This window comes from Leptopilina boulardi, unplaced genomic scaffold (assembly GCF_019393585.1).
Source record: "Leptopilina boulardi isolate dan_hultmark-lab unplaced genomic scaffold, ZJU_Lbou_2.1 LbouV2_161, whole genome shotgun sequence".
In the NCBI taxonomy this organism is placed as follows: Eukaryota; Metazoa; Arthropoda; class Insecta; order Hymenoptera; family Figitidae; genus Leptopilina; species Leptopilina boulardi.
Genome location: NW_026137709.1, coordinates 632,867 through 658,183, shown reverse-complemented (window position 1 = coordinate 658,183; position 25,317 = coordinate 632,867). Strand labels below are relative to the sequence as shown.

General features: G+C 29.9%; 1 protein-coding gene across 6 annotated transcripts in view; it reads right to left on the bottom strand.

Annotated features, from left to right (window-relative positions):
- The window catches only part of LOC127276942 (neural cell adhesion molecule 2), a 1,005,192-nt gene that overhangs the window by 395,181 nt on the left and 584,694 nt on the right, over window positions 1–25,317 (bottom strand). For all 6 annotated transcript variants that reach the window (XM_051297698.1, XM_051297696.1, XM_051297701.1 and 3 more), the window contains one exon: window positions 1,418–1,723. In XM_051297698.1, coding sequence (XP_051153655.1) covers window positions 1,418–1,723 — 306 coding nt within the window. The remainder of the gene's footprint in view (window positions 1–1,417; window positions 1,724–25,317) is intronic.

The following is a 25,317-nucleotide window of genomic DNA, read 5'->3' as shown; positions in this document are numbered from 1 at the left end:
TGCTGACTTTAAAGCAAGATATTTTAAGTTAGAAATAAGATAGAGACTTGTAACTTAGATGCTTGGAAAGCTTATAAAATTCTGTGTTTGAATGTATATAAAAAAAATATTTTTTTTAGTATTTATAAAACAGAAAAGATTTCATGAAAAAATTATTCAATTTTTCTACTTTAGTACTAATGTTTATCACTCCCGGCATAATCTAAAATAATGTATGGAAAAAATTGACGCTTCGAGGTTGTAGAAAAACATGCTTGAACATTTTTTAACGTATTTCAAGAACAACAAAATATTTTTTAAGTTTTTAAATTTTTAACACCATGTTTAAGTTCTTAGCTGTAAATTGCTTCTTTGAAAATTTTAAAAAAAATTTTGTTGTTCTTAAAACATGTTAAAAAATGTTCAAACATGTTTTTCTACAACCCCGCAGCGTGGCGGCCAAAAGTTTTGATCGACGGCTGAGTTCTAGAAAAACATGTTCGGACCTTTTTTAACATATTTTAAGATCCACAAATCACTTTTTAAGTTTTTAAAGTGCAAATTATAGCTAAGACCTTCAAAATTACGTTGTTAAATTTATAAAGTAAAGTTATAAATAATTATTAATTTAATTTGAAATAATAATTGAATATTTAACATAAGAAAATTTAAATGTGTGTGTTGTGTATGTTGTTGGTGTATAATTGACAACATATTTGTAATATTAATTAACAAATATTATTTTTAATAAATAATATTTAACAAAAAAATTAAAAATTTACGGAATTCCGTCCGTAACATGAAGGATTTTTTATAAAACACTAACTGAACATTAAAGTCCGTAAATTTAAGTTAAAAGATGTGTGCATCTGAATATGACTGTTAACGATTGTAACATAGTTATATATTTAAAAATGATTAAATTTAGGGGAGAGTTGTGCCTTGTGGGGAGTCGTGCTCCTCCTTAATTTTTTACTATGTCTTGTCGTTAAGTACGTGTAATATTAAAGGAAGGTTTTTTTTGGATTTCCAACTAGGATTTGCTGTAACTGATAAAGTCAGGTATACCAAGAATGTGTTACGAGGAGGCAATCATATGGGCAGATAATTGTTAACTGTGGGAGCTATTAATAAAGAAGCTATTAATCAACAAGCTACTACTTGTCAATGTGTTAGAAAAACTCGTTTTTTCTGACACAAGTCAGTTTATTTGTGACTTTGTGCGCAAAATCTCTGTTTGGATTGGTGAAAACGATTACACAACAAATAAGATTCTGTGCTTACTAACCTGAATAGACAGCATAAAAATGCTTTCATAATTAAATGAATAAAATTTTATTTAAAAAAAGTACGTTCTTCCTTCGGGAAGTAATAGTACTCTACCACTCAACTAATTTATAGTAGAAAAAAAATTAATGAATTTCTATAATTTACTTACTTGGACGTGCAATATTGAAAATGCAGGGCGATTTTTGTCGTCCTACACTGTTACTTGCCCAACAAGCGAGAGTTTCAAAATCTTTGTCAGTGTCCAGCTTATATTCTAAGGTACTTATAGTCTTGGTTCTATCTACAATGCGAGAAATTTTTACTGGCAAAATATCCCCTCTTGTGTTGTTGTGAGTCCAAGCAAATTTTATGTCATCTGCAGGATCAGCTTCTACTTCACAACGAAGTTTTGAAGCCTGCAGGTGTGTTGAAGTAATATTTAATATCTCATATCCTTTTTTACATCTTGGTGCATCTATAAATATAAATAATAAATATATTAAACTTATTGTAGTACTATTTTTTCAAATAAAGTTGTAAGGGAGAGTCGGTAGTGGCGAGACACGTTTTGTTTTTTTGTTATAGCACTCACATTTTCAAGAACATCAAGTCTGTATATATATCCATGGACAGGTGTGACTCTATACTGCAAATTTAACTTATACAGTTACAGAACAGATATTGGAAAAAAAAGTTATTGCCGATTTACGATAATGTCTCGCGACTACCGACATAAAAAATCGTCCGTAGTGGCGAGACACTATCTTAAAATCAGAGTCTTTATCGTTCAAACGTAACAAAAACAAAGGAATCAAAGAGAAAGAGTATAATAATTGATGCCTTTAAATCATAATATTGTTTCATTCAATCATAAAAATACAGGCAAATATTTTTCTGATTGTGAGCCGCTAATCCATGTCACAGTTATTAAAAACAAATAAGCTTTTCTTCCTGTTCATCTTTTTCAATTTAAACTATAGTTATGAAAAATATTGTCGACAAAACGTACAAAAATTATATCAAATTCATTAGGACATGTACAATATTATTAGATATTAAAAAGCCACTGCCGACAACAAGTGTCTCGCCAATGCGGAAACAGCATTTTTCGGTAATGACGATGTACAATCCTATGCATCGAACAATAATTCATAGTGCTCTGGAAATTTTGAAGGAAACTTAAATACTAAAGACTCAAAACATTTAACCCTTCAGAAAATTCCGGAAATTTTTATATATTATCACTTATACCGATGGGAAATAAAACTTCTAAAATATCTTGAAACTGTTATTATCAGTATAGCGATATTTCGTACATCAAAAACGTATGTATCATATTGAAAAGTTAAAGCACAATAAAACTTGACTTTCAGACCAGAAGTGCCAGCACAGTCAGTTCAGCTGTCTGAAATATCCTAATGTCTCGCCACACCGGCTGTCTCGCCACTGCGGACAACGCCTTAACAAAATACTCTGAATTTTACTGAGATAGCTCAACTTCTTGTACTCAACTTATTACTGTGTTGACACTCGTAATATATAAGAAGATGTTATTTGGATACCATAAGTAATGAAAAATATAAATAATGAAAGTTAGTAAGCATACGTGAAACATAATTAAACAGCTTTATATTAATAATTGTATTTCTCGTTATGGATGGGTACAAGGATTCCCGGCTTAAAAACCTTAAATGCTTAAGAATTGTATAAGTTCATGTAATATTTTTGTACATATTTTTTGCACCCGAAATTGAAACATGTTTAGGTACTTCTACATATTCATGTACATTTTCTTGATGCTCATGTACCACTTACTCTTTGTCGAAAATTTTTGTTTCAGATCTTGTACATGAACTACTTGAGAGTACTTTAGTCAAGCGGAACAAACATTTTAACACCACTCACAATTTTACGATTTTCCGACCCGGAACAATATCACGAAAATTTACGGAAAACTCATACTTTCGTGCATTTGGACCATTGATGGAACTCCTTTCTTATTCGACAGAACAATACAAATCTTTTCTTTTTTTTGTTAAATTGGTCTCAGAAAGAAAATGACCACTAAATTTCACCTCCGTAAAGTTAGCACAGCAACCATAAAATTATCATTTCTTTTTTATTGGAATCGCTTTGTCATGTTTGGAAATCAACTTTTAACGTTTTGATATAAAACATAAAAAAGATATTCAATTTTTAAAATGTACGTGCCAACTTCACACTTGCACAACAAAAATTAATATTTTCAACTAATATTAATGCCAATCGTTTGCATGTTTTTTGAAGCACTATTTAAATGTTTGAACGATGAAATTATTCAAGTTATAAACAAAAATATTTTTTCACAAAAACTATACTGTAACATAGTGCACATGCGCAAAATATGCAGCCATATTCTTTTAGCTCGAAGTTCAATTTTTTTAAAATTAACTTTCTATTTAAATATAAAGTGCTGTTTAATTTTATAAATTATATATAAAATACCTTTAATAACTTTAATTTACGGATTGTTTTGTGAACCATGTATCGCTTTCCTTTTTAGTTTAAAATAATTCTTAAGGAGTGACCTCAGCTCTGCAGCCTGTCTGCCTGCAGAGCGGAAGGTGAAATCACGTGGAGAAGTAAAAAGTAAAACGTCAAGCAAAATTTCATAGTGCAAGTAAGATTGACGGATAGGCTATCCTTTCTACTCTCATGAAATTCTGCTTGATATTATACTTTTACCTCTCCATGTGATTTCACCCCGAGGTCGCTCCTTTAAATTCAACACCGATGATTTTCACGTATAGGGGATTTTCGGACAACTTCTTAGGTCATTAAGAACACGCTGTGATTAGCTGGATCCAAAAGAATACTTATGGTGATTGGATATTTGAGTGAATCGGATCACTTTTGATCAGCCCGTTTTTGGGCTGCCAAAAACCTTCTTAAAGTCGCCTTTACGTTGCCATGGCAACCTGCATGCATGTGTGCCTGTATGACGAGTTGTGACCGCTCTCTTATATGCCTTCACTTTCGTCCTTGTCTATCTCACAAGTAAACCTATGGAAGTGATAATCTCCGATTTTAATGAAACTTGGTCTGAATGTAGTACTCGGAAAAATAAGAGACCCGTATAATTTTATATCTGCTATAATCCACTTTACAGGTTAGAAATCACGCCTTGAAGTTATAGGGGTGTAATGTCATAATTAGAGGCTGTGGTCAAACTTTTACAAATATCTAAACAGTGAATACAGCAATGAAAACATTAAAAATAAAGATAATTTTCCATAAAGAAATATTTAAAAAATTCAGTTGTTTAAACAATTACTTGAGAACAACAAAAATCTTAAAAACTAATAACGCTATTCGATTCTATAGAAAAAATTACGACTAAACCGTCTTTTTTGAAAAATTTGTTAACCCTTCGTTTGTAAACGTGGGTCATTTGTGTCCCAGTTAGAACTGTTTAGTTAAATATATTTTTAAGAAGCCAGTAGTACCTACCTCTGTCTTCACCTAAAAGAAGTAACGTAGGAAAGAGTACTAACGCATAAAGGTGACGATCCTAGTCCTTTATTGGCAGCTACAATATACTTAAATGTTTTCGCTGGGACAGATTTGACCCACGTTTATGATTTTTTACATTAATCGCTGTTTTTTACTGATTTTCTTCATTTGTTTATAAAAAATAAATGCAACAATAATTTTTTTTATTATTTTTATGATTAATATTTTTTTGAGTACATTAACAAATTAAAAACACAGTTGGACGTTAATGAAACACGATTGCAAACGGAAGGTGATAAAAAACGTTTACAGACGAAGGCTTAAATTGTTTATAACAAATTGTTATAAATAATTTTTTACCAAAAAATTTAAAACGTGACAATTTATTGCTAGGTCTCATGCTAGGATCCCATTCGTTGTTTTGTTGATATCTACTTCTCTCTGCCCATGGGCAGGACAAGTATAAGTGCATTATATTTGTTTATAAAATTTTTACAATATATGTTGAAAAAAAATTATATCATAGGTCATACATGTTCTCGTATTAATTTTTCACGTGAAAACGAATGAATGTCATTTTTTTAAAAAATTAAAAATTTTTTTATTTGTTTATAACAAATTGTTATAAACAGATTTTTTTATTTTTACGTGAAAATTCATTGCTAGGTCTCACGCTAGGATTCCAACAGTTGTTTTTTTAATATTTGATTCACTCTGTACATAAGCATAAATGGATTAATAGATTAATTGTTAATTAGTTATAAGCAATTGAATACACTTTTGTTGTATTTTTTCCGTTGAATTGAATGGCGTTATTAGATTTTAAGATTTTTGATATACTCAAGTATTTGTTTAAACCATAATTTATTAAACAATTGAATATGTTTTTATTTTTGTGTGGATATTAACCTTATTATCAAAGGTTTTCATCTCGGAGTTTTCATTTCATGACGCCGCAGACAGTTTTCGTACTGTCGAAGCAATGGTCATATTAGCTGTAAATTTGTTTATTTATTTTTTTATGTAAATTGAAATAACAAAAAATTTTACAAGACACAGTTTCGTTGTATTTTTTCCGTAGAATCGAATTGTGTTATTAGATTTTAAGATTTTTGTTGTACTTAAGTATTTGTTTAAACAATAATTGTCTAAACAATAAAATATGTTTATATCACAGATGCTCGAAAACCTCGTTTTATTGATAGTGTGAAGCGGGTTGTGACTCGAAGTTTACATATTAGGTGACGTCAGAGGGGAATAAAGTCGACAGACAAAGTAATAAAGTGATTGCGCAGACGCGAAGCGTATGCACCTCGGTAAGTCCTTTATAGGTCTCGCACAATTTTCTCGAACTCGTCTTCAAAAATTGCGCTTGGCGCATATAGTCCGATTTACCTCACTTGGTGCATAATATACAATTGCAAGACACAGTTTCCTAGTAATTTTTTCCATAGAATCGAATAGTGGTATTAGATTCCAAGATTTTTGTTGATCTCAACTTGTTCGTTTTAAAAAAACCAACACTTAAAATGTTATTTTACAAAAGTTTTTTAAAATCATTTAAATTTATTTTTAAAATATCAAAGCCAATTTCGTTTAGAATGTTATTGGGTGCATTAAAATAAAACACATTATTATTAATATAAGGAGAACAATCAATAAGTATGTATTTATTTAAACAATATTAGTTTGGGAGGAGTACAAATTTATTGGTAGCGTCACGTCTAGTCAGTACGAGCGCTAGATTGATTCTGCTACAAGTTTTTCTTTTTAAAACGAAGTTTTACAAAATATAGCAACGCTGGTAAAAATTTAAAAATTTGGCAACGTTGGGAAAAGGCTAAAATTACATGAAAAACTCATCGACACATTTTGCCTTAATTGCTTAGTTAATCCGACAAGACCTAAGGTTGGGTCCGAGCAATAAACATTGAGTCCTAATCCTCTGGAAGGCGTACGTACCGTACCGAGTTCTATAGCCTTATTTTGTTCTTTTAGTAATAAATTTTTATCTATAGACATTTTGTTACTTTGAGAAATATTATTTTTTCCAAGATTTTGCTTTTATTACCTGAACTTCCTAACAAAGATATGTATTTGACCATATTTTAAAACATATTTTCTGTAGTATACTAAATATAATATGCTGAATATAAAAATAATACCTGAATTTATTTAAACTCTTTTTAAATTAAATTTTTAGCAATTATTGTTTAAAATTTTATTAAAATGTTACACCAATTGTTACGACGTAACACAAGTAATGGCTTAACCAATAATTGTTTAAACAATTGAATTTTTTAAATATTTTTCTATAAAAAATTATCTTTATTTCTAATGTTTTCATTGCGGTATTCACTGTTTAGCTGTTTGTAATAGTTTGACCACAGCCTCTAATTATGACATTACACCCCTTTAACTTCAAGGGGTGATTTCTACCCTTTAAAGTGGATCATGGAAGATATAATAATATGAGGGTCTCTTATTTTTCCGAGTACTACATTCCTACTAAGTTTCATTAAAATTGGAGATTATCATTTCCGTAGATTTACTTGTCAGACGTTGTCTTGACAACGTGTATGTTGTACAAGGATATATAAAGTAAAGACATAATTATAATTCCCCGAGTGTACAGCAATGAGCTCTATATAACTGGAGTACTCGCTACCATACTTACTGACTAACCGAGCGAGATTACTTTAAACCATAAATAAAGTTTATATGCATAATAATAATATTTATTATTTTAACTAGCTAAAAGAAACGCGCGTAAACGCGCGAGATATCTGCAATTTTTTATGAAAAATTAAAAATTTATTTTTATTTGACGGACACTTTTTGGAATTTTGATCTCACAAAAATAATAATATTATTTTTGTAATCGTTACTGTATTACTATTTCAACATTATGGTGTTATAATAATATAATACCTATTATTGCCCAGTCAATATGACCTTTAAATTTTGTACTCAAATAAAGATTATACAATGCTACGATCGTCGAATTGTCAGCAATACATTTAAATGACCCATCTCAGGATCCATGCAGGGTGAATTCCTATTTTGTTTACCACAAGGCCCATGAACTTAAAATCGCTTTACAATGTTAAAAAGTTCTGGATTCTTTATTTCGTCTGTGATTTCAGCACATATCATTTTATTTAAAGTTTCTGAATCGCAAATTTGTGTACGTAAACAAATAGTTAAACGCACATGTGTCAATCCACGCTTTTTTCTTCTCTATGAAAGACGATACATATAAAATTGTAAATGAATAAAATTACAAGTACCTTGAGTATGCTTAAGGTTAAAAGTCCATCCAGGATCACCATAAGGAAACATTGTAGGATATGTCATAGGATCAAAATTTTCCCTAACAATAAGACTAGAAATTATTTTCTTATTATTTTCTGTTGTGCATACTGAATTTACATCAACATGTAAATCCCTCTTCAATTTCTGTAGATAATTTCTTCATCTTACAGGACAAACTTTTTTCTTTGAGTATTTTCTTTTCATTCTCAGTTTCAGTAGACAGAACTCTGTTGTCATTTTTACTGGGAAAAGTCTTTAAAAAATATGAAAGGTTTAGTTCACCATTTTGAACTTCTTTAGCTCGATTTATGAAAAGACAATTCCAATCATTCTCTGCAAATCGAAATCCTAATATTAGACATTCTAACTGCCGGAAAATTATTTAATTAATTGTTTTCAAAAAATGATATCAAATGCTTGCTCATTATATTATTATCAGTTTCATAAATTAATCTTTTAATTTACACTGTTAACCAATACAGATGTTGCAAATGCTATTGCATTATACTTTACACTTAACTGTACCAATCGGTTGTTGATCAACATCTACAAAAAATTCTGTTGGTTTAAAAGGGAGCAATCTAATTAAATATTCTATTTGGTGAATATTCAAACACCCTGCATTAAGGCTATCAAAAATATAAAGTCTTACTCCATCGTAATAAACACAAATCCAATGACCAGAATTGTTATTACCGCTAAAAACTATTTGAATATGTTAAACTCTTTCTCTAATTGGAACAATTAAATCAAGCATTTGTAAATACAAAGTACTTTGCATAATGAAAAAAGAATTTGAATCATTTTTTGATAATTCTTGAAATTTATACATGTGCATATCATTTAACATTTCATTTACATTTTCAATAATTTTAAAATCTTCATTACTTAAAATAAAATACTCTTCTATGTTCGACATGGTATCCTTCTTCAACTTTCAAACTGTTGATAAAGCCAATTTTCAAAACAAATCGTTTATTTTAGTTTATTGCTTTAAAAAATTTACTTACATGTGTTTCACCTATAAAATATTGCATTAACTATAATTCAGCTAACTAATGCAACAATGATAGTCTTTTATGAACGTGAATTAGCGTTGTTTAATCTTTTTCCACATTACATCATTTTCGATAATGATTATTATTGAACTTATTTTCCTCTGCACTTTTTATTAATATTCAAATCAATATTCAACTCACAAACTATTATTTAACCCTTAAAACAATATTCAAACCTCTTTCTATCTATTTAAATACTTTTCCAAAAGCCAGCATCCTCTATTCTCAAACAGTCAATATTTTTTTTTCAATATCGAAATATATTCAATGCCAATGTTATCCAATATCATATTTTATTATCCTCAAAATCCAAATATCTTTAATGCCAAAATTACCCAATACCAAAAAATTTTTCCAAAAGACAGCTTCCACTATTATAAAACAATCAATATTTTTGTTGCATTATTAAAATATATTCAATACTAATGTTATCCAATATCTTTCTTTATCCTCAAAATCGTAATATCTTTAATGCCAATGTTATTTAATACCAAAAAAACTAAATGGATTGAAGTATTTTTTATATGAAACATTTAAGACAACCAAAAGAAACAAATATCTTCAATACCAATATCATGCCATATCCATATTTATCTTTAAAATACATATATAATTATTAATACTATACAAAAATAGGAATATATTTTTTGGGCCCAATACAAAAATGAAAAAGACAAATATAATATAAGAAGATTCAACACCTGCAGTAAGTTATTGATCGACAAATTGCAGAAAAATATTATAAACTTTATAATAATCAAGTTAAGTTACCTGAGACTATTAGAATCTTTTTTTAGCAACACTACTACAATGTTGTTGAAACGGTAGTCGGTTGCTCTATGTTTATCTTACATCAGCAGTAGCCGTTTCACTCCATTGAGGAGAAGTGTTATACCCCCACTCTACCAATCTGGGCCTATATTAAGTTCTCGCGAGTGGCAGATATTACGGTAGGCCTGAGTGGCATCCTCGGGGATAGGTGTTGGTAAGTTAAGTATGAATACACCACTTCCACTCACTGGGATTAAACGGTTATCATCTATATCGCATATACAATAATAAAAAAATTTCCCTCAACCCAAGACTGTTAGGACGAATCGAGCGATCACGGATTGGGTCCTGAAAAGGGAAGTGGTATATCCTCACTCTATCGGCCTGTCCCGGGCTCAGACCTCGAGTAAGTCAATTACAGCGGGGGCCTGTATGACGTTCTCGGGCTTAATGACAATATTATTTTATGACGCTTAATGAGTTTTTCAAAAAAATTATAAAATTTTTAAATATAAACACTGTTTAATTTATTTTGACATATTCGTTTTCCTCAGAAGTTCACGATTACGATCATATATTGCTCCAATAATAACACAGGCACAAAAAAAAATTCAGTTCCCAAAAAACACAACCCCATATTCCTATGTTTTTGGGGTCGCTGAAACCGAATATGACCATTAACAATTTTTTTGACGACCCATTTTCCCGCAACCACCCCTTGCACCTACTCACGGGGGTTGGAGTTTCAAATTAAAAAAAAATTGAGTATGGTGTCTATTCCAATGTTTTTTTGGGTCGCTTCATCCCAAAAACACCATTGAAAACAAATCCTTTCTTTCCTTAACCCCGTACAACCCTCTGGGAGGGGGTTAAAATTTTAAATTTCACAAAAAGTCAAGTTCGGTGTCTAATCCTACGTTTCTTGGGGCGCTGAAATCAAAAAACACCACCAAAAACAAATTATTTACCCCCTTAACCCGCTAGAACCCCTGGGAGGGGGTTGGAATATCATTTTTCACGGCGCTAAGTGTAGAAAAATAAATTTCCTTAAGACTTTGTAGGTGCGTATTTGTGTAATCATAGGTAACTTTCTAGAAAACTTTATTGTTGGTGATGTTTTTTGGTTTCAGCGACCCAAAAAACATAAGATTAGACACCGTACTCGACTTTTCGTGAAAAATGAAATTCCAACCCCCTCCAGGGGTTGTAGGGGGTTAAAAGGGTAAAGAATGTGTTTTTGTTGGTGTTTTTTGATTTCAGCGACCAAAAAAACATAGGAATAGATACCGTACTCGACTTTTTGTAAAAATTGAAATTCCAACCCCTTCTCAGGGGGTTATAGGGGATTAAGGATTTGTTTTTAGTGGTATTTTTCAGATTAAGCGACCCAAAAAACATTGGAATTGACACACTACTCGATTTTTTTGTTTTTAGTGGTATTTTTCGGATTAAGCGACCCAAAAAACATAGGATTAAACACCGTACTCGACTTTTCGTGAACAATGAAATTCCAACCCCCTCCAGGGGTTGTAGGGGGTTAAAAGGGTAAAGAATGTGTTTTTGTTGGTGTTTTTTGATTTCAGCGACCAAAAAAACATAGGAATAGATACCGTACTCGACTTTTTGTAAAAGTTGAAATTCCAACCCCTTCTCAGGGGGTTGTAGGGGGTTAAGGATTTGTTTTTAGTGGTATTTTTCGGATTAAGCGACCCAAAAAACATTGGAATTGACACACTACTCGATTTTTTTGTTTTTAGTGGTATTTTTCGGATTAAGCGGCCCAAAAAACATAGGATTAAACACCGTACTCGACTTTTCGTGAACAATGAAATTCCAACCCCCTCCCAGGGGTTGTAGGGGGTTAAGGATTTGTTTTTAGTGGTATTTTTCGGATTAAGCGACCCAAAAAACATTGGAATTGACACACTACTCGATTTTTTTTTTGAAACTCCAACCCCCGTGAGTAGGTGCAAGGGGGTGGTTGCGGGAAAATGGGTCGTCAAAAAAAATTTTCATGGTCATATACGGTTTCAGCGACCCCTTTCATTACAGTATTTAAAAGGTCATCGACCATCTTATGAACCCTCAACCAAAAGCTGTTTTGACAACAAAAATTTCAGGTAGAAACCGTCGAGAACCCTAATTATCAAAGTAAAGATATATATGTATATATAATCTAATAATAATTAGAAAATTCAATTACTAAGAAAATGTGAATGAATGACGGAATGAATACAAAGATTATTATACTATAATATTAATATTATAATTAATTACAATCTTAATAATAATAATAATAATAGTAATAATGAAAACAGAAAAATTATTATTATTATTATTATGTTTGAAATAAGTATTGATTTAATAAACAAATTTATTAAAAAAATTATATTTTTAAAAAATGAAAAAAATCAATTCAATTCAAATTTTAAATTTGGAGACTTGAACATTTGATAACAGTAATTTTTAGAGGCCTACCCTACCGAAGTCAAGTTTGAAAATAAAGGGGGAACTGGGGATCGAACGCGGGTCCGAAAAACGCAATACCTATCCGATCAAGCCAAACGAGCAACTATGGTTCGAAACAAAAATCTTGACTTTAAGCTACAAGTATTTTTATTAGTTGACAGAAAAGCGCGCGCTTTATTTGAAATATTAAAATTCGTGGTGCCGTAATTTTCCCCAAATCTCAAATGTCATAATATTCATTTGACATAAAACCAGTTGACATAACCAATATTTGTCATAATTTTTTTGGTCATAATTTTACTTTAGCATAAATTTTAATTGACATACTAATTATTCAGCATAATTCGCATTTGACAGAATGTTTATTTAGTATAAGTTATATTCGGTATAACTTTCAATTGTCAAAATTTTTATTTGGCATAATATACATTTGTCATAATCTTTATTTGACATAATTTTCATTGATCATAATTTTAATTTGGCATAATTATCATTCATCATAAAATGTATTTGATGTAATGTTCATTCGTCATAACTACTTTTTGACATAATATTTATTGGTAATAATTCTTAACTGGTATAACGCTAATTTAACATAATGACTATTGGACATAATGCTCATTTTTCATAATTCTTAATAATCATAACTGTCATTTGTAATAATCACTGTTTGATATAATGTTTATTATTAATAATCAGCAATTGACATAACGCTTATTTAGTATAATGTGTATTTGACATAATGTTCATTTGTCATAATTTGCATTTCACAAAATGCTCATTTGTCATAATTCTTATTAGTCATAACTTTCATTTGTCATAATTTTTATTTGGCATAATTATCATTTAGTATAAAATATATTTGATATAATGTTTATTCGTCACATCGATTGTTTAATATAATTTTCATTTATAATAATTCTTAATTGGCATAAATTCAATTTAACATAATTGTTATTTGATATAATGTTAATTTGTCATAATTTACAATTCTCATAATGCTCATTTGTCATAATTACTGATTGACATAATGTTAACTTTTTATAATAAGCACTTGACATAATGTTTATTTCGCATAATTTAAGTTTGACATAATGTTCATTAGACATAATTTTAATTTGACATAATGTTCATTGTTCATAATTTTTATTTGTCATAATTATCATGCAGTATAAAATGTACTTGATATAATGTTCATTTGTCATAACTATTTTATGACATAATGTTTATTTGTAATAATTTTTAATTGGTATAACACTAAATTAGTATAATGTGTATTTGACATACTGTTCATTTGTCATAATTTTCATTTGACATAATTCCCATTTGTCATAACTTTATGTGTCAACGATTTTTTGCTGTATCTTCCCATCCTTGGTTTTTTAATTAGTAGTTTGTATATGTTGGTAAAGTAGATTAGGTGGCGCTGTCTAATATTTCTGAAATTAATTCTATCTTGCTTTTAAATATGAAAAATTACTTTTTTTTCCAAGTTACAATTTTAATATTGTACAATTCAATTACATTTTTTTAAAAATAATATGACAATTCATATTAATAATGATGACATTAAACAGTGATTATTACAAATGACAGTTATGATTATTAAGAATTATGAAAAATGAGCATTATGTCCAATAGTCATTATGTTAAATTAGCGTTATACCAGTTAAGAATTATTACCAATAAATATTATGTCAAAAAGTAGTTATGACGAATGAACATTATATCAAATACATTTTATGATGAATGATAATTATGCCAAATTAAAATTATGATCAATGAAAATTATGTCAAATAAAGATTATGACAAATGTATATTATGCCAAATAAAAATTTTGACAATTGAAAGTTATACCGAATATAACTTATACTAAATAAACATTCTGTCAAATGCGAATTATGCTGAATAATTAGTATGTCAATTAAAATTTATGCTAAAGTAAAATTATGACCAAAAAAATTATGACAAATATTGGTTATGTCAACTGGTTTTATGTCAAATGAATATTATGACATTTGAGATTTGGGGAAAATTACGGCACCACTAAAATTCAATTTTGTAAAAAATTTTATTATTAATAAATTAATATATAGGGGAGGATGGGGCAAGGATAGTTAAGGGGTAAGGATAGTTAGTTGCTGTTATGTTTAGACGGCTTGCTCAAAATTCTCGTCATTCATGGTATATTTGCGTCTTAACACCAATAGATGATAGTAAAAATTGGAAGTCAATCTGCCACCATTTGCGAAGTCAGTAGTTTATTTTTGTAAAAAGTCTGTTTTGCTAAAATGTCAACGTAGTGTTTATCATACTGTTTTCTATATTAGTGCTTCCGAATATTTATTTTCGTAAGTGTTTTCCGGAGTGAAATTTCCTGCTGAACACGAATATCGTATTTATTTTCAAATTAATTAACGTCGTTCCTTAAAATTTAGAAAAAACTGAAATATGGGCTCATGGGGCAAGGATAGTTAGGGCTATTACGGCTCGATAAAATCCTGCTAATGCGACTGCAAATTATAAAAAAATGTTTAATTGTTCTTTTTATGTTGATATGCATAATGGTACGTAATTATATACGAAAAAAGAAGCTTATTGACCAAGAAATTGGTGATCATCTGAAGAAAATTGGTTAAACCTCAGATTTTAGTTCAGACGAATTTTAATGCAATAATTGATATTTAGAAAATGTTCAAAACCTGTTGTTAATACTTGATATATCAATATTGAATAGTCTAAATCCAATAAAATAAAGAAACCGAAAATTTACTGATTTTCTATGACCATTTTGAGCATTTGGATTCTTTTAACTATCCTTGCCCCGGTACTGGGGCAAGGATAGTTGAAATTTTTTTTTAATTTTTCATTCGTATCTCGTAGGGATTGCACTCTACAGCAAAATAATGTATAGCAAAATTATAGCCAAATAATCAGGTTTTCTGAAGATACTATTTGATTGCTGATATATATTTAGGTTTGGCCGCTAGATTTGAAAAGGTCTTACCTAACTATCCTTGCCCCATCCTCCCCTAAGGTTTCAGTTATTTTATCATTCAAGAAAGCAAATATTAATAACATTAATCAAGTTTCATTTAAAATATATTATATATAATTATATATATATATAAAAAATTTCTAATATAAAAGTACCTATTTTGTCAATTTCAAAGCAATTAATGTAATTCATTAAAAAAATTTACAAATAATATTTGTTGCTTTCAATTAGGTACAAAGAAAAAGTAATATAAATTTATCAATTTATAACGAAAATTTATAAGTAAAAGTAAAAATATACTTTAAAAACAAAAAATATTATTGAAAAAAAGTTCGTTGAAATAATGTACTAAAAATACTTTAGATTATAAAAATTAAATATTACTTATTTGCATTCTAATAATATTATTTAAATAAATTTAAAATAGAATTTTAATATCTGTTACATTTAAACAATTGTACAATAAGAATTATTATTAGTAAAATTAATTAATTAAATAGAATTTAATAGAAGAAATCTTAAAACATACCTGCTCATGCGAGTAGCTGGCGAGAAAGGGGATAGAAGTGGGTGGCTACTCCCACCATGCGGGCGCGCCTCCTTTTTCTTTTCCTCTCGGCCCGCCGCACAGGCCTATTTCTATTAACGCTTCTGCCACTATCCTATTTTTACCTATTTATTCCAAACGGAGAAACTTTAAATGTTCAGCCCTTATAATTTTTAAGAGTTTAGAAGCTTAAAAAAGTATTTGTTCTATTAAAACTTACTAAAAATGACACAAAAAGAAGAAAATGATTTAAATTTTTTAGGACTGGATTTTTTGCTTACAAAACAGGATCAAGGGTTTGTATGCTTAGTTTGTAAAAAAACGTTATATTCTGCTAGAAACTTTAATTTTAACAGACACTACATGACTTATCATAAATCAGAATTCGAAAAGTATGATATAAAATAGGTGATAGAAAAAATCGTGCAGTTAAAAAAACAATTTCTTTTATCGCATCATCGAAACACCTTGACTGAAGATAATTTAGTTATAAAAAATTAAAAACAAAAATGACATGCCTCTTAGTGTCTCTCTTGAAATCGCAAAAAATAAGCCTAGTTTTTCAGACATTTTTCATTAAAAAAGGTGCTATTTAAATGGCCAAGTCATTTACTGAAAATGCAGAAAAAAATGTTATCTAAAATTATTTAATAAAATATTTTTGGTTCTGTAAAATTTAATAATTGCCTGAAAAATAACAAAATCTTTTTAAATTCAATTATTTCTAAAACTTTCAACTTTAACGCTTTCAGAATTATTATTATTTAAAAGTCTGTAAAATTTGATCAAGTATTTTCTGAAATTTTATTGACCATCAAAACCAAAGTAATATGACAAAATTTTAAATTCGAATAAATTGCTTAAATCAGATTTTAAAAAATTATAAAAATGGAACTTTAAGTATTTTTTTAGAAGTTTGTTTTATTTAAATAAAAGGTAATATTTATATAGAATTATTCTCATTACAGAATTAATAAAATGAATTTAATATCTAATAACATTAGTTATTTAAAGTAAAATATTTATTAATTAATTAAATTTTGTTAAAATAAAAAAAAATCGACTTTATCGACTTCTTTTAATATAAATAGAATAAACGACTTTTTTTGTGCCTTAATGTCGATTCGAGGCCTGAGTATGTGAATCAAAAAATTTCAACTTTTTAAGTTGGCGTTACAACTTTTCGGTTTTAAATTTAGTGCTTAAAGTTGAAATCAACATGAAGTTTTTCACCCTTTGAGAACAAGTGTTGGTTTTAGGCAACATGAACATTTTTTTGTTATCTTACACGGAGAGAAATAGATGGTACGGTGTACTATATAGATAGTACCAGGTACTATATTTGATCTTACATATACGGACAGCTATATAGATTCTATCAGTTACTATCCAGATTGTACGGAGTAACATCTTGATTATAGTGGGTAACATAACCATATTTTTTATAACATCTTTAATGTTACCGAGTAGCATAATGGTGGTGGTACCACCATAATTTGTTCCTTAAAGGGTTAAATCTTAGTCTCTATTAGTCAAAAAAGTTCTCTTACATGCTATTTCAGTAGTTTCATTACACAGGCACACAAAAAAAAAAGTTGTCTGTTTCTTGAACTACACATATATTTCCTATAAGTATTTTGGCCCGCTGAAACCGAATCTGAGCTCAGAATTGCTCCATCACCCTCAGTTTTTTTTTAAATCGACCAAAACCACCCTTAAACGGACAAATTCACACTTCGGCGATAAAAAATAAATCAACTTATTTTTAAAAAAAAACCAAATTTTACATCTACGAAACTTTGCTCCACTAACTCAAAAACAAAGCCAGCATTGATCCAGCACCCCCTGAATTTTTTTAATCGAAAAAACTTCCCCTAATCTGAAGAATCAAATGCAGGAGGTAAAACAATAAAATAACTGATTAAAAAATTTTATAACCAGATATTTTTACTCCAGCAATGCAGAAACAAAGCAAGAAATGCTCCCTCACCCTCTAAAATTTTTTTAAATCGAAAAAACCACCCTTAAATAGAAAAATTCAAATTTAAGATGTAAAAAAATATTAAATTACCGGCTTTTTTTAAAAACAGAACATTACATGTTTGTAGTTTTGCTCTACTAACTCAAAAAAACAAAGCCAGCATTGATCCAGCACCCCCTGAATTTTTTTAATCGAAAAAACTACCCCTAATCTGAAGAATCAAATTCAGGAGGTAAAACAATAAAATAACTGATTAAAAAATTTTATAACCAGGTATTTTTACTGCAGCAAGGCAGAAACAAAGCCAGAAATGTTCCCTCACCCTCTAAATTTTTTTAAATCGAAAAAACCACCCTTAAATAGAAAAAATCAAATTTAATAAGTAAAAAATATTAAATTACCGGTTTCTTTATAAACAGAACCTTACATGTATGTAGTTTTGCTCTACTAACTCAAAAAAAGCCAGCATTGATCCATCACACTCTGAATTTGTTTAATAAAAAAAACTACCCTTACTCTGAAGAATCAAACTTAGGAGGTAAAACAATATAATTATATTGTATTACCTCCTAAGTTTGATTCTTCAGAGTAAGGGTAGTTTTTTTTATTAAACAAATTCAGAGTGTGATGGATCAATGCTGGCTTTTTTTGAGTTAGTAGAGCAAAACTACCTGGTTATAAACTTTTTTAATCAGTTATTTTATTGTTTTACCTCCTAAGTTTGATTCTTCAGATTAAGGGTAGTTTTTTTTATTAAAAAAATTCAGAGTGTGATGGATCAATGCTGGCTTTTTTTGAGTTAGTAGAGCAAAACTACATACATGTAAGGTTCTGTTTTTAAAGAAACCGGTAATTTAATATTTTTTACTTATTAAATTTGAATTTTTCTATTTAAGGGTGTTTTTTTCGATTTAAAAAAATTTAGAGGGTGAGGGAATATTTCTGGCTTTGTTTCTGCCTTGCTGGAGTAAAAATACCTGGTTATAAAATTTTTTAATCAGTTACTTTATTGTTTTACCTCCTGAATTTGATTCTTCAGATTAGGGGTAGTTTTTTCGATTAAAAAAATTCAGGGGGTGCTGGATCAATGCTGGCTTTGTTTTTTTGAGTTAGTAGAGCAAAACTACATGCATGTAAGGTTCTGTTTTTAAAGAAACCGGTAATTTAATATTTTTTACTTATTAAATTTGAATTTTTCTATTTAAGGGTATTTCTTTCGATTTAAAAAAATTTTAGAGGGTGAGGGAACATTTCTGGCTTTGTTTCTGCATTGCTGGAGTAAAAATATCTGGTTATAAAATTTTTTAATCAGTTATTTTATTGTTTTACCTCCTGAATTTGATTCTTCAGATTAGGGGTAGTTTTTTCGATTAAAAAAATGCAGGGGGTGCTGGATCAATGCTGGCTTTGTTTTTGAGTTAGTGGAGCAAAGTTTCGTAGATGTAAAATTTGTTTTTTTTAAAAAATAAGTTGATTTATTTTTTATCTCCGAAGTGTGAATTTGTCCGTTTAAGGGTGGTTTTGGTCGATTTAAAAAAAATGAGGGTGATGGAGCAATTCGGAGCTCAGATTCGGTTTCAGCGGGCCAAAATACTATAGGAAATATATGTGTAGTTCAAGAAACAGACAACTTTTTTTTTTTGTGTGCCTGTGTTATGTACCTAGTTCCAATTTCCAGTAAAACAAATCTTATAATTGAATTCATTTTTATTTAGCAAAATTTTATGAAGCGTAGAATTAATAAATTGATACTAATTTTATGAATTGTACTACTTTTTTGCCATTTTTAAATAAATGCGATTTTTTCGGATAAAATGTAATTTATTTCGGTTTTGGAGTGTAAAAAATAACTGATCGATTTTTTTGAATTTTTATATGCTAAAAAAGACAAACAAAAAAATTAGTTTTAAATAATTTAAAAAAATTTATTTTTGCGTTAGATTCCTGTTTAAAATTTTTATGAGTTAAAATATTGAAAATTCTACTAAGTTAAAAATTATTTTCATTATTTGACACAACAATTTCCTAGGAATTGACCTTAAATATAAGTTTTTTAAAACTAATTTTCAAATTTTGTGACAATTTCAACTCAAAAAATTTATAGAAAATCTAAAAAAATCCAAAAATTTATTTTAAATTAATAAACAAATAAATAAAACTTGAAAATGGTTAAGAAAAAAAATCTTGAATTTTTTAAAATCTAAAGATGTTGAAAATTTTTCTCAGTTAAATTATGACTTTTTTGTACCTTAAAGTCGATTCGAAGCCTGATCCAATTAAATTTTCATTTCGTAAAGAGTATTTTTATGTAAGCGAATTCTATCTATTAATTAAAAATTAGTTGAAATAAAAATTTGGCTAAATAAGAAATAAGATAAGTGGAAATTCCGTTACATATAAATTTTGTTAATAGAAAATTCTCTAAAGTAGATATATGAAAAATCAGATAAATAGAAATTTAATTAAATGAAAAACTCTTCGTTGAGAAAACTCCATTCATTATGAATTTTACTTTATAAAATCTGGTTAAATAAAAATCCTATCTTGTTGACATGGAAATATGTAAAAAAATCATTATTTTAAATTTGAATGATTTCATTTTGCGGTTTCTTGCAAGAAACCAATTTACAGAATATTTTATTATTAATTTAATTAAAATATTTTGTATTTTTTGGCGTAAGTGGCTATTTTTATAATAAATCTATTATTTGGGTCTGGAATTTTGTTAAAAATGTAGTGGAAACCCTTAAAAAACGGAATTTTAAAATCAGTCTTTCGTGGCTACCCGGTATTATTAAAATATACAATTGTTTCTTCTATGATTTTTAGAAAAAGTAATAAACTAATGAAATATGCTTTCACAACTTCATTAATTATTATAAATATTGAGAGAAACATCAGGAAATTCAAAAGTAATGTTCTAGGAAAATCACCCATATAATATATTTAATTATTTTTATTATAAAATAAATTCTATTTAATGAATTAACTTTACTAATAATAATTCTTATTGTACAATTGATTAAATGTAACAATTTTTAAAATTCTATTTTAAATTGACTTAAATAATATTATTAGATTGCAAATAAGTAATATTTAATTTTTATAATCTAAAGTATTTTTAGTACATTATTTCAAAGAACTTTTTTTCAATAATATTTTATGTTTTTAACCCTTTAACGCCCAGCGGTTACGATCGAAACCACTTTTGACTTCAAACCTTCATAACTTTCACAAAAATTGGAATATTTTCGGTTTCTAAATACCCAAAACCTACAAATTTATCCTACTTTGTGAAAAAAATTTATATTGCAATAAAAAATTAACATTTTTTTTAATTATTACACTAATAAAAAAAGAAATTTTGTGGCAAGATTTACAAAACAACCAGAAAATCAAAAATTGAATAAAGTTAAGCTAATGAAAATGACTACTCGGGGGTTTTTGGGGTCGTTGATTACGAATCTGCAGTTAGTTTTTCAAAATTCAAAATGGCGGAACCAATATGGCGGACAAATTTTTTCAAATTGGTCGGATTCATTTGAAACTTGTTACTCGGAGGTTTTTGGGGTCGCTGATTACGAATCTGCAGTTAGTTTTTCAACATTCAAAATGGCGGATCCAATATGGCGGACAAATTTTTAAAACTTGTTGGATTTTTATAAAAATATGTTTCTGGGGGTCTGTAATTTGCCTACTTATTTGTAGTTACCGAGATCAACCACGAGGAGGTTACAGAACTTTAATCTCATTTTTTTTGGGTTTTTAAATTTTTTTGTTTACTTACTTTTGTTTATTATTCTGAATGAAACGTGGAAAAGCAAGGATTAATGGAAACTTTTGTTTACTATTTGGAATGCAATAAGGCAAAGCAAGGACTAAAGCAGAGCGGAACATTGCATTTAGTACAAGTTACTTTAGTCCTAGCAACTTTGCCTTTCATGCTGCAAAATTTGCATCGTCGGCTGCTAGAATCCTTTTTTGGCAAATGCTTATTTTCAGTTGTCCTAACCTCTTCTGAAACCTTTAATCTTTTGTTATGGATTGTAATAGGGCGACCGATTTTTGCGCAAGAAGAAAAGTTACCAATCAACTGTTTTGCCAAATTTAGGTGAAACTGAAGTTAATTCAACGAGTTATTTTTTCTATGAGTTTTACACAGAATATGTGCATTTACTACTGCCAAATCAATAACAAAATACCATATTCTGTGTCACCATTTTTTCGACCTTTTACCTACAGCGTAACGTTCTTTTAGCTGATCAAAGCGATCTACACCTCCCATATATTTATTATAATCTGCAATCGCTGCTGGACATGAAATGTTACTTCTAGAGCCGTCTCTATTTTTCCTTTTTACTTCAGTGACAGAAGCAGGATCATGTGCTGTGCTCAAAACTGTAACAGGCTTAGAGTCCATCCACTTTATGGCTGCAACACATCCCTGCTTTCGATATTTAAATTCCCCTCTAACCATCTTTTTCTTTTCTTTCATGATGTCCGGTAAGCCTACTCGATTTGTCCTAACAGTACCAACAGCAAAAATTTTCTTGGCTTTCAACTCTTTTATTAATTTAACAGACGTAAAAAAATTGTCGAAAGCAACTAAGACCCCAAAGTTTCGCAATTGCTCGGTCAAATGAAGGACAACACGTTCTCCCAATGTGTCACATGAAAAATCAGTTGAACTTGACTTACCCGTGTAGATATCAATTGTTAAGACGTAACCAGTCTTCGAATCACATAGACACCAAACTTTATAGCCTCGTTTTATAGGCTTCATTGGCATGTATTGCTTTAGGGATGAACGCCCTTTGAATGGTATCATAGATTCGTCGACTGACAAAGTATTGGAATGTTGATAACATTTTTTTATGTTTTTATTAATCTTATTAATGAGAGGTCTAACTTTATGCAACTTGTCGAAGTTTGGATGTCCATTAGGTACCGCGGTATTATTGGAATTCAGGTGAATGTTTGACGTAATTTCCAAAAAGCGATTGCGAGTCATAACCTCTGCTACTGCTGGTACTCTTAGAAATGGATCCGTGCTCCAATAATCCCTCACAGACGGTAGGCGATGAATGCCCAGGACGATATGCAGTCCAATCCATGCTTTCAATTCATCAGCACTTATATCTTTCCACCTTATGTCCTCACTTGATGATGCCTTGGCCTTAGCATACATATTAGTCTCGAGAACTATCGAGTCCATGATGTTTTTAGTAAATAAATTTAAAAAATATTTACTTTCTGGAGAACCCGGAGCAAACTGCAAATGGACTTCTACGTCCCTTTCGAAATAGTCATTTTCTTTTATAAAAGAGGTTTTATTTTGGGACCACTGGTCGCTCACAATATAAATATTAGTTTTGAATCAGAATGTGATTCACTAACATCTATATTCTTAACATCGTCCTCATCTGATGTTTCACCATCACCATCATGTTCAGAATCTTCCGGATTATCAGGGAGTGAAAAAAATTTTTCAGAATCTTTTTTCGACCGAAGTGAATAGCAAAATCCTTTTTGATTCATAATTATGTTGAAAATTATGACATACAAGAGGGGAAAAAAATGTTTTACAACGAAACTAGTGACAATAATGATTGTCACTATTCCTGATAATCGAAAAAACAAATTTCTAAAGCAGAAACGAGAAAATCGGAAAAACAAACGCCTAACGCATAAGCGAATTGAAAGTAAATTCTCTGATGAAAATCAGAAAAACAATCGCCTAACGCATAAACGAGATCAAGGTGAGTTGTTTATCGCAAATCGAGAAAATCGGGAAAACAAATGCCTAACGCATAAACGAGATCAAGGTGAAATGCTTGTCTAAAATCGAGAAAATCGGAACTAAAAATTTCTAACGGATATATATAGCAAATAAAGTACAATAATTTGTTCTGCATTTTGTACATGACATTCTGAACTTTGAAAATTTGATTTCAGATTCATAATCAGCGACCCCGAAAACCCCCGAATAACAAGTTTCAAAAGAATCAGACCAATTTGAAAAATTTGTCTGCCATATCGAATCCGCCATTTTGAATTTTGAAAAACTAACTGCAGATTCGTAATCAGCGACCCCTACATATACATGTACAAGAATATTTTACAACACAAAGCACACCATTCGATACACCATCCTTACATTTAAACATGACCCTTCTTAAACATTAATTTTATCATTTGAACTAACTTTACAATTGCTTTTACGTCCTCAGAGGCTAAAATTCCTAACCAGAAGGGGGTTAGGAATTCCTCTCTTTCACATTCCGGAAAAAAACGCTTTCTTATATGATTATAGTACGGGCACTCAATCCAGAAGTGGTGAAAACTCTCGCATTCCTCCTCACATCTTAAACAATGATCGTTTTTTGGCAGTGCCAATACTTCTTTATTATTTCTGATAAAGTTGCTGTGGTTATTCACTAAACACAGTTGCGCATACAATCTTTTATGGTACAGACTCACTCTTTTCAATAAATACGGTTGCGTTCCCGGAAACAAGCGGGCAAACGGCCAAACCTGTAGGCTTCTCGATTTTTCTCGCGACTCTAAGTCCCTTTTTATGCAGAACCTTTCGAACTCTAGCTTAATCTGAGCCGCATGGCTCGCTATATCCTCCAGTGACCCCATTTTCCATAGCTCCGCCTCACCTCCCTCAATGAAATACGGCCTTAACTGGCTAAACCAATTACGTTTTTTACCCGATTTCAATATCGTAAGCCCTGTTCATTTCCCAGATTTCTACCGCGTAAAAAAACGTACTGTAGCTTAAACTTTTGAAAAGTCTTTTATAGGTAGTCCATGTGTCCGCCTGTAAACCATTTATCAAACTCAGGGTAGACCCCGATGCCATGTTTCCCGAACTTATAAATTTACTTGCGGCGTAATTAAAAGAATTTGAGCTCTGAAACGCAATTCCTAGGTAGGTATAACTGTCCACGACCTCTATCTTTTCGTCCTTAACCTTAAATGCCTTGTAGTGCTTTACTGAATTGTTATTTCCTCCCCTGAATACAATAATTTTTGTTTTATTTATATTTATTTCTAGCGCATTAATCTCGCAATATTCGAGTAAGGCTGAAAGTTTTTGCTCTAGTCCATGGGTGAGTCAGAAAGCATTACTATATCATCGGCGTAGGGTAGTATAAAAACCTCGATAGTGCACTTAATTGACAGGCCACTACAACCTTTACTTCGCAGAAAGTCCTCCAAGTCGCTTATAAATAACGAGAATAAATGCGGGCTGAGTACCTCCCCCTGCAAAACCCCTCGAGAGACTCTTATCGGATCGGTTAGGCCTTCCTCGCACCTTATTGTGGCAGACGCACTCTCGTAAAAATTTTTAATCAAGTTGATAAATTTCGAGCTTACCCCCAGAGCGTGTAATTTAAGCCACAATATGTAGTGCGAAACTGAGGGAAA